The sequence below is a fragment of the Priapulus caudatus genome, unplaced genomic scaffold, assembly GCF_000485595.1.
Source record: "Priapulus caudatus unplaced genomic scaffold, Priapulus_caudatus-5.0.1 Scaffold312, whole genome shotgun sequence".
Taxonomy (NCBI): Eukaryota; Metazoa; Priapulida; class Priapulimorpha; order Priapulimorphida; family Priapulidae; genus Priapulus; species Priapulus caudatus.
In genome coordinates, this window is record NW_014577373.1 from 167,647 (window position 1) to 177,080 (window position 9,434).

A 9,434-nucleotide genomic window follows, 5' to 3' on the forward strand; every position below is an offset into this window, starting at 1 on the left:
CAGCTAACAGGCCACCTTTGTACATAGCTGGCATGCGCTTCACGCACACGCCAAACCCGCCATGATTGCTCCGTCGAGTGTTGCGTCGATCTCGCAATCTCCCCGCGAGCCCAAACGCACATATTACTGCTATCGCGAGAGAGCAAAACACAGCGACTGCGCGACAGTGTTCTGGCCTTTTTGGTCTGAATTATAGGCGCGCAATGGCTGTGATTGGATGGCCAGAGAATGGCAGAATCGTGTGTACGTTTCTTAGGCTGTATCTCCGGATTGCGGCCTGTCTACGAGGAAACGATTTCGCACGATCGATTGGCGAATGTCTGTGTCGCATTGGAGCTGAGTTGGAATGAGTTACGCGTAGTAATCGTAGGTATTATAAGGCTAAGTATATGAACGAATGTTCCCTTGTTTATTGATGTCACACTCCTCCTATTAATACGTACCCTGATATATATATGATATACTACTATCATATATATATATATATAGGCTGTAGACGATAGCACAGCTCTTCGATTCGATCCGGTGCTCAATATTAGCCCTTCGATTCGATTCGCTTCGATTCGACTTCCCAAAATATTGCATAATGTTATCTTATTCTTTTATATTTTTATCTATTTGCAATATCCATAATATATTAGAATCGGCCAAAATGAATTACCTAAATGGTGCAATAGACCTACCGAGCAGAGTCTAACTCCAGTATATATGAGTCTAACTTAGCGTGCGGTACCCGCTCTGCGCTGCGTAAAATTTGTGCATACTATCTCATACTACTAATAATGGGACCACAGTAGGAAACTTGAGGTAAAATTCGACAATAACATTGCACACATATGTCAATATTTAGATATTCATAAGATAATACAGCATGGGGAAGAAACTGTTATGTATGCACCCATTTAATATGACAGCCACAACCAACTTAGAACGCCCTGAACATCAACTAGTACATATGGTGTTAAATGAGAAAAAGTTATTGATAAAGCAGCGATGTACGAATGGGTTGGCAGTTTTCATTTGAAAAAGCTCTTGAATAAACAATGTTTTTTTTGTGTTATTCTCTGGTGGAAATCAAGTAAAGATTCGCTGGCGTCTCGAACTGTTGAGCTGCTCACGTACGGCAATGTAGCGTCTGGCACCGTGAACAGCAGTAGAATGGGTTGGACTGTCTCATTTGAAAGCCTCTTGATAAACAATGAGTCGTAACCTCTGAACCTGGTCCTGGTGCTGCTCTGTTTTAGTATTGGTTTCGTTTCACATACCAAGCGCAGCTTGATGAAATAGTGCATGGATTTTTCTAGTGTTGTGGCAGCACTGTACATGTGAGTGATGACATTGTGTGAAGTCTTCAGGAATTGACCGGTTCTTCTCAAGATTTTTCGGTGAGTTTGACGTTTTGACAAGGTTTTTTAAATTTCATCATTTAGGAACAGCTCCCGGTAATAAGAGATAGCCCTGTGCAGGGTTCTCCCCAGGATTAAATTCAAACAGGGGGAGGAGAGGGGTAGCGGGGAGGGGAGGGGAAGACTAGGGTCGTTATGGGCCGTGTATTTTTTACCGTACGACTAATTAATGCGTAAAATCGCACCACACCATAGCGGTATTGGTGGTTTCTTGTATATATGAAGATAGCCGCGAGTCGGTGTACAGTTAAGTGCAGGTTTAACTGTGCATTGTCAGGTTAACTTTGTGTACTGTCTCAGTGACATGCGGGTGGTAGACGGTTAAAATCACACGCGTCGGATGCCTGCGTCCGAACGGCAATTCCTTGACGATCGAGTTCGCCGGCGCCTGGGCAAACGTTTTATTTGGTGGATTTCTAACATGGGCGCGGACGGTTAAATTTAACGGGGGCGCAACGGATTCAAACAGGGGGGAGTTTTCCAACGGGGCTAACGATCTCCAACAGGGGGGAGTTTTCCCAAACGGGGCGCAGCGCGGGCCCCGTTTGCGCAACGTAGGGAGAACCCTGCTGTGAAAATTGCATCCAGATCGCTTGGGCGGTTTGGCCGCCTATAGGGAAGATACATACATACATACGAACTCAAATATATATTAGATATACACTGCACAGTCGCTGAGTAACATTGGTGAGTAACACCAGAGCATATAAATCGCCATTACTCACGGTCACCAGTGATTTATATGCTCTGGTAACACTCCACAGCATATAGCGTAGTGCCGCCATCTATTGAAGGAAAAAAGTGGTATCAAAGTAGAATCGAAAATACAGGGGAAAATATCGAGGATCGGATCGAGGGAAGAGAATCTCAATCCGATTCGATTTCAGTGGATCGTTACAGCCCTAATATCTATATATATATACACATATATATACCGAAACAAGCGCGCGACTGGCGGCCGTGACTAGGTACTTTAGCAATGAAGTGTATATAGGCATAGCGACTAGACACATTCAACTGCGGATGTATATACATATAGATATATAGAGCCTTATATCAGTGTAGTGTGTCGATATATATATAGACATATATATAGCGCTGGCAGTGCGGCAACATAATAAAACGCTCTGGCGTATGTATATCCTTGAAACGTAGACATAGACATGCGGATATATATATACATATTGGGAAGTAGATAGGCTGGTGTTGTAAATGTCTATCAGGAGCTAATAATGACAAAGGAGTAAGACACCGATTTGGGACTGATTTCACTACATTTTTGTCGTACGAGTTCGATGTGAATAAAAATACAAATGTATACAAACATGAGCTTCTTTTGTTCACTGGTCCTTATTATATCTTCCAGTAGTATTACAATGGTTACTTAATTTACAATTACGGTTAATATGCAAGTTGGCCCGAAGGTCTAGTAAGGTAATGTTTGTACTAGCCATTCTGGTTTTCAACTAGCCCTTAAAAGCATGATGTCGATAGTGGTTGCGCGGGAAAATTGTTGATCTCACGAATGCTCCGAGATGCTTTCTGAAGGTATTGTGGACTGAATTTGAATGCATTTTTTAGCTAATCTGACATAGTCAGATGCAGCTTGTAGAATCGCATGAGCGTGCGTGCGTGCGTGCGTGCGTCCGTCAGCAGTTGGGCACAAATCTTAACCGCTTGACGTACGGTCACGATATTCGGGACGTGGGGGGGTAATCCGAAAACGAGTTGGGATGTATCTTGATGCAGCCTTAATATCATGAATATTAAAATGCGTATTTTCGATATACCTTGCTTAAAACCCTTGGCTGACTCCACGAAGGTACAAGCTTTATATAATCATCGTCACAATAACTGTATACCGCGAAGGCTGACATCTTGGAATATTGCCGCATAGACTGCCCCCACGTTTCTCAAACGCTGAGTTTGATGCAAACTCCACGACAGATGGCGCTCTGGCTCTGGCTCGATTCACTGTGTACGAAGGGGGCGCTGCATGCAGTTTGCTTTGACACAAGTTTATCTCGCGAGAGTTTTTATAGATGGGCCCGCACGTCTCCGGAGTTTATAGTTAGCATAAATAACACACTAGTTGTCTATCGTCTAAGTCTTACATTGTCGCTTGTTCTCGCGAGATTTTTCCCGCGTTGCGTACGGCCGTAGTCGTACTTATTGAAATTGTTTTTGTTTTTTTGGTGTGTGTAGTTTTCAATTTGTAAACTTGTTAGGTTCTAATTCAGTTAAACCAAAGCATTAATTGTGGAAGCCTATGCTACGATGCCGGCAACAGATTACGCAGCTGAAAAGGGTATAATACTAATAGTAATAGTCAATTATCCAAGTATTGTTTACGCGGTTTAACTTTAGGCAATGATTTTGATAATGCATGCAGCATAGGCCTACTGTAGGCCTATTACTACTACTACTACTACTACTACTACTAGTACTAGTAGTAGTAGTAGTACTACTACTAGTACTAGTAGTAGTAGTACTACTACTAGTAGTATTATTACTAGTTTACTAGTACTATTAGTATTACTAGTAGTAGTACTACAGTTTCTACTCATTTGTGTTTTCCTTCGGCTTCACATTAAAGTTTCTTTTACTTTTATTTTTAAGTTTTAGATGTCTCACGTTTACGAACACGTCTATTATTTATATCATATTATTCTAAGATGGACTTCAGTTGTGCCAACTTCATGAAAACTTGCTGTACTGTGACTGTAGTCTGTACATAGACTAGTACTAGTAGATTGTCATTTCTTGGAAACTCGTGAAATGATCTGATGATACCAAATCTACTCGTAGCAAATTCACGCACGCACGCACGCCTGTGGGCACACTTGCACACAAGCACACGTGCACATGCACACACAGGAATGCACACACGTACACACACACCTGCAATAATGTCAGTAATGATGCTGAATTGCAAGCTATTTAGTACACAACTTTGCAAATAGCACTTGGACCTTGATGATGATCCTTGATCTAAGCTCCTCTGAGCCATAGTGTTCTCTTTGTATGGTAAGCACTTAATATTGTATATAGAGGGTTCGGCTCAAGGATAGAGATGATGTCCAGCAATATAAGACGATTTTTTCCGCTGATAGATGGCGCCACTACGCTTCCTACACTATAGGCACATTCACACGGGCGTTTTTAGCCCGAGCCTAATTAGGCCCGTGCCAAATTTGGCTCGAGCCGGTCGTTTACACGGACGGTTTTTCGAGGCCGTGCCAAGTTAGCACGAGCCAATTTGGTCCCATCGAAAACGTCTGACCAGGCCCGAGCCAAATTTTAGCACCAGCTAAATCGGTAGAGCGGTAGATGCCACGAGTGTCGAACGTGTAATTCGACGAAATAAAGTCTATAACAGTATTAAAAATTCGAAAAATTTGATCAGGATGCATGTTTTCAAGATTGATCATTGAACTCGGAACGGAAGTAAACACTGAATCGTACACAACGCCATCTCGCGACATACTGGCAAAGTATCTGTGAGATATTTGTGCAATAAAATTTATTGTTTAAATCGTTGCGCCACGTTTAAATTATTTCCGCCCGATTAAAAAACAAAATTTTTTTTTTTAATGGGAATGGTTACATGAGGAACAGGCTGAGTGAGTCAGCTTTGGAGGCGCTGCTGCTACTGGCAATTGAAGGGCCACCTCGGCAAGAATTTCTATTTGACCCACTGGCAGCAAGAACAAGTCCGCACCTGCAGCTACAGCACACACGCATCTATTGACTATATATAACAACGTTATATATAGTTGCAAAAGTAGATAATAAATGTGTTATTATCTACTCTTGATAGTTGTTATAGTAGTTATAGTTGTTATAGTAGCTATAGTTGTTATAGTAGTTATCGTCGATCTCCATCTCCCGGAGCCACAACGCCACATTCAGCTATCCGAGAGAGCAAACACAGCGACTGCGCGGAAAGGTTTGCTGCCTTTTGTCTGAATTATAGGCGCGCAATGGGCTGGATTGATGGCCCAGAGAATGAGAATCGTGTCGTACGTGTTTAGGCTGATCTGCGGATTGCGGGTGTCTACGAGGAAACGATTCGCCACGATGATTGGGAATGTACTGTGTCGATTTGAGCTCAAGTTGGATGAGTTACGCGTAGTAAATCGTAGGTATATATAAGGCTAGTAAATGACGAATTCCCTTGTTATTGATGGTCACACTCCTCCTATTATCTACTCCTGATATATATATATATATATATATTATTAGGGCCTGTAACGATACACAAGCCTCTCGATTCGAGTCCGGTGCTCAATATTAGCCTCTCGATTCGATTCCTTCGATTCGATTCCCAAAATATTGAAATGTTATCTTATTTTTTATATTTTTATTATTTTGCAATATAAATTATTAGAAATTGCCAATGATACTAAATGGTGAATAGACTAGAGAGTCTAGGAAGTATATATAGTTACTGCTGCGGGTACCCGCCTGCGTCGGTGAAAATTGCGCTACGTAATTCATACTACTATAAGGGACACAATAGGAACATTGGGTAAAAATCGACAATAACATTGCACACAATATCAAATTTAAGAACAGTCATCTAATAAGATAATAAGGCATGGCGGAAAAACTGTTATGTATGACATTTATATGACAGCACAACCCAACTTAGAACCCCTGGCAACTAATAGGTATATTGGTGTAAATGAGAAAAAGTTATTATAACAGCATGTACGAATGGGTTTGCAGTTTTCATTTGGAAAGCTCTTGACAAACAATGCAGTCGTAACCACAGGGCACTTGAAGCGTTCAACTTTTCAAGCTTTTAGTATTGGTTCGGTTTCACAATACGCAAGCTGATGAAATAGTCATCGATTTTTCTGTGGTGTGCAGCAGCTGTACAGTGAGGCTGACATTGTGTGAAGGTTCAAGAATTGACGGGTTTTTCACGGTTTTTTCGGTGAGTTTGACGGGTTTGACAGGTTTTTTTTCATCTAGGAACACTCCCCGGGTATAAGAGATAGCCCTGTGCAGGGTTCTCCCCAGGATGAAATTCAACCAGGGGAGGGGAGGGGTAGGGGGAGGGGGGAGGGGGGAAACTTAGGGGGTCCGGGGGGCGTGTATTTTTACGTACGACTAATTAATGCATAAAAATCGCCACCACACCATAGACGGTATTTGGGGTCTTGTATATATAAGATAGCCGAGTCGGCTGTAACAGTTAGTGACAGGTTAACTGTGCATTGTCAGGTTAACTTGTGTACTGTCTCAGTGCATGCGTTGGTACCGGTAAAAATACACGCGTCGGATTGTCCTGGTCGAACGGCAATTGTTGACGATCGATTCCGCGCGTGGCAAACTTTTATTGTGGTGGAATTTTAAATGGGGCGGGGTATTTCAAAACGGGGCGCCAACGATTCAAAACAGGGGGGAGTTTCCAAACGGGGCTCAACGATCAAACAGGGGGAGTTCCCAAACGGGCGCACGCGCCCCGTTTGCGCAACGTAGGGAGAACCGCTGCTGTGAAAATTGCATCAGATCGCTTGGCGGTTGTGGCCGCCTATAGGGAAGATACATACATAATACATACTAGGGCTGTCATTGGTATCAAATTATTTCGATTCGATATTGATATTTTTTTCCGATATTTCGAATCCGATTCGATCCGATCGATTTATAATTATGTAATAAAACATGAGCCTCGTGAAAGTACAGTAACTCATTGATTTGCGTTCTACTTATGGATAACTAAGCATTTTATACATCGCTGTGCTTAAATACAACAAGGCGCGAAGTATATTTACTCTGAATTCAACCAGATTGACCTTGGCGTCGCGGCGATGGCGAAGCAGCAGACATGCTTTTCGGTAGACAGATTTTATTATAGAGATTCAGTGAGACAGGATACGCACCAGAGACAATAGAACACCACAGTTATTGATTGTCTCGTTGTATGCATGCGCCCTGCACTACTTCCGATAATGGCGGCGCTCAGTCAAAAATGGTACCGATGCTTCGCTACATTTAAAAAAAAAAAAAATTTTTTTTTTTTTAAATCGGATGCTATTTTTCGATTTATTTCGTATCGATATCGGACGCAAATCCATCGCGATTGTATCGATTGGTGGGCATCGATGACAGTCCTAATACATACATACATACGAAGCTCAAAATATATATTAGATATACACCTGCACAGTCGCTGAGTAACATTGGTGAGTAACACCAGAGCATTATAAATCGCCATTACTCACGGTCACCAGTGATTTTATATGCTCGGTAACACTCCAAGCATATAGCGTAGTGCCGCCATCTATTGAAGGAAAAAAGGGTGGTATCAAAGTAGAATCGAAAATACAGGGAAAATATCGAGGATCGGATCGAGGGAAGAGAATCTCATCCGATTCGATTTCAGTGGATCGTTACAGCCCTAATATCTATATATATATACACATATATATACCGAAACAAGCGCCGGCGACTGGCGGCCGTGAGCTAGGCTACTTAGCAATGAAAGTGTATATAGGCATAGCGCACTAGACACATTCAACTGCGGACTGTATATACATATAGATATATAGAGCCTTATATCAGTGTAGTGTGTCGATATATATATAGACATATATATAGCGCTGCCCAGTGCGGCAACATAATAAAAAACGCTCTGGCGTATGTATATCCTTGAAACGTAGACATAGACATGCGGATATATATATATACATATTGGGAAGTAGAATAGCTGGTGTTGTAAATGTCTATCAGGAGCTATAATGACAAAGAGTAAGACACCGATTTGGGACTGATTGCACTACATTTTTGTCGTCGAGTTCGATGTGAATAAAAAACAAATGTATACAAACATGAGCTTCTTTTGTTCACTGGTCCTTATTCTATCTTCAGTTAGTATTACAATGGTTACTTAATTTACAATTACGGTTATATGCAAGTTGGCCGAAGGTCTAGTAAGGTAATGTTTTGTACTAGCCATTCTGGTTTCAACTAGCCTTAAAAGCATGATGTTGATAGTGGTTGCGCGGGAAAATTGTTGATCTCACGAATGCTCCGAGATGCTTTCTGAAGGTTTGTGGACTGAATTTGAATGCATTTTTTATGCTAATCTGACATAGTCAGATGCAGCTTGTAGAAATCGCATGACGCCGTGCGTGCGTTCGTGGCGTGCGTCCGTCAGCAGTTGGGCACAAATCTTAACCGCTGGACGTCACGGTCACGATATTCGGGACGTGCGGGGGTAATCGAAAACGAGTTGGGATGTCGAAGCTGGCGGGTCAAAGGTCAAGAGGTGTAAAGAGAAGGGAGTACATTACCTCCTTAACTTAAGTATAGGGAGGAAATGCAGAATTGCGGCACAAATCTAAACGGCTGACCTAGGCTCGTGATAGTCGGTGTGTATAGCCATCATTGGTAGGAAAAGCCATCAGCTGCTGGCCGAGAATTGGAAGTCACAGGTCAAAGGTCAATGGGCAACAGGGCAGATTTTAGACATTTTCTGAGGCAGCATGTCTGACGGAGCGATTGAAAAACTTTTTTGTTTCAGCGCGTGACCTAGCATTTTTATGGCTTTATTGAAGAGGACCATGAAATGTACTTTCTGCGACATGCGAAGAGTAAGTGCTCGGATAACTTTTGACCCTCACGGAGAGGAGTTAAACATGGATTTGTTTACTGTCTGTTAGAAGGAATTGACTGCCGGGTTTGCTAGTAGAATCTATACATGCCTGGATGTATGAGGCTACGAATGTCACAGTGAAATTTCAAAAGCTAAATTTGGTTGGAGAAGGTTTATGCTTCTTAAATCATAATTTCTATGGCATTCTGTACTGTCAGTGTGTTACATGTAACGTATGCCACTGCCAGTGGCCACTGCCAGTGCATGTGGTGGTGATATTACTGTGTAGTTAGGCGTTAATTAGTTACAGGTGGCAGCTCTCTATTTCAGCCTGTAGCTTGCGTAGGTAAATGGATGAGTGCTTACCTATTCTGTCTTGCAAATAGTTGTTGCTACTACGGACGCATGCGGAGTTCTAT

The 9,434-nt window shown here is 42.2% G+C and overlaps 2 protein-coding genes across 3 annotated transcripts in view; one reads left to right on the forward strand and one right to left on the reverse strand.

Moving 5' to 3' along the window:
• The window catches only part of LOC106808899 (GDP-D-glucose phosphorylase 1-like), a 15,737-nt gene extending 12,390 nt beyond the window's left edge, over nt 1-3,347 (reverse strand). Inside the window, exon 1 of the mRNA XM_014811807.1 lies at nt 3,197-3,347. Within this exon, the coding sequence (XP_014667293.1) occupies nt 3,197-3,301 (105 nt within the window). The 5' untranslated portion in view covers nt 3,302-3,347. The remainder of the gene's footprint in view (nt 1-3,196) is intronic.
• Nucleotides 3,348-3,526: 179 nt separating this feature from the next.
• The window catches only part of LOC106808898 (DNA replication licensing factor mcm7-like), a 35,756-nt gene continuing 29,848 nt past the window's right edge, over nt 3,527-9,434 (forward strand). For both annotated transcript variants that reach the window (XM_014811805.1, XM_014811806.1), the window contains exon 1: nt 3,527-3,714. In XM_014811805.1, coding sequence (XP_014667291.1) covers nt 3,684-3,714 — 31 coding nt within the window. In that variant the 5' untranslated portion in view covers nt 3,527-3,683. The remainder of the gene's footprint in view (nt 3,715-9,434) is intronic.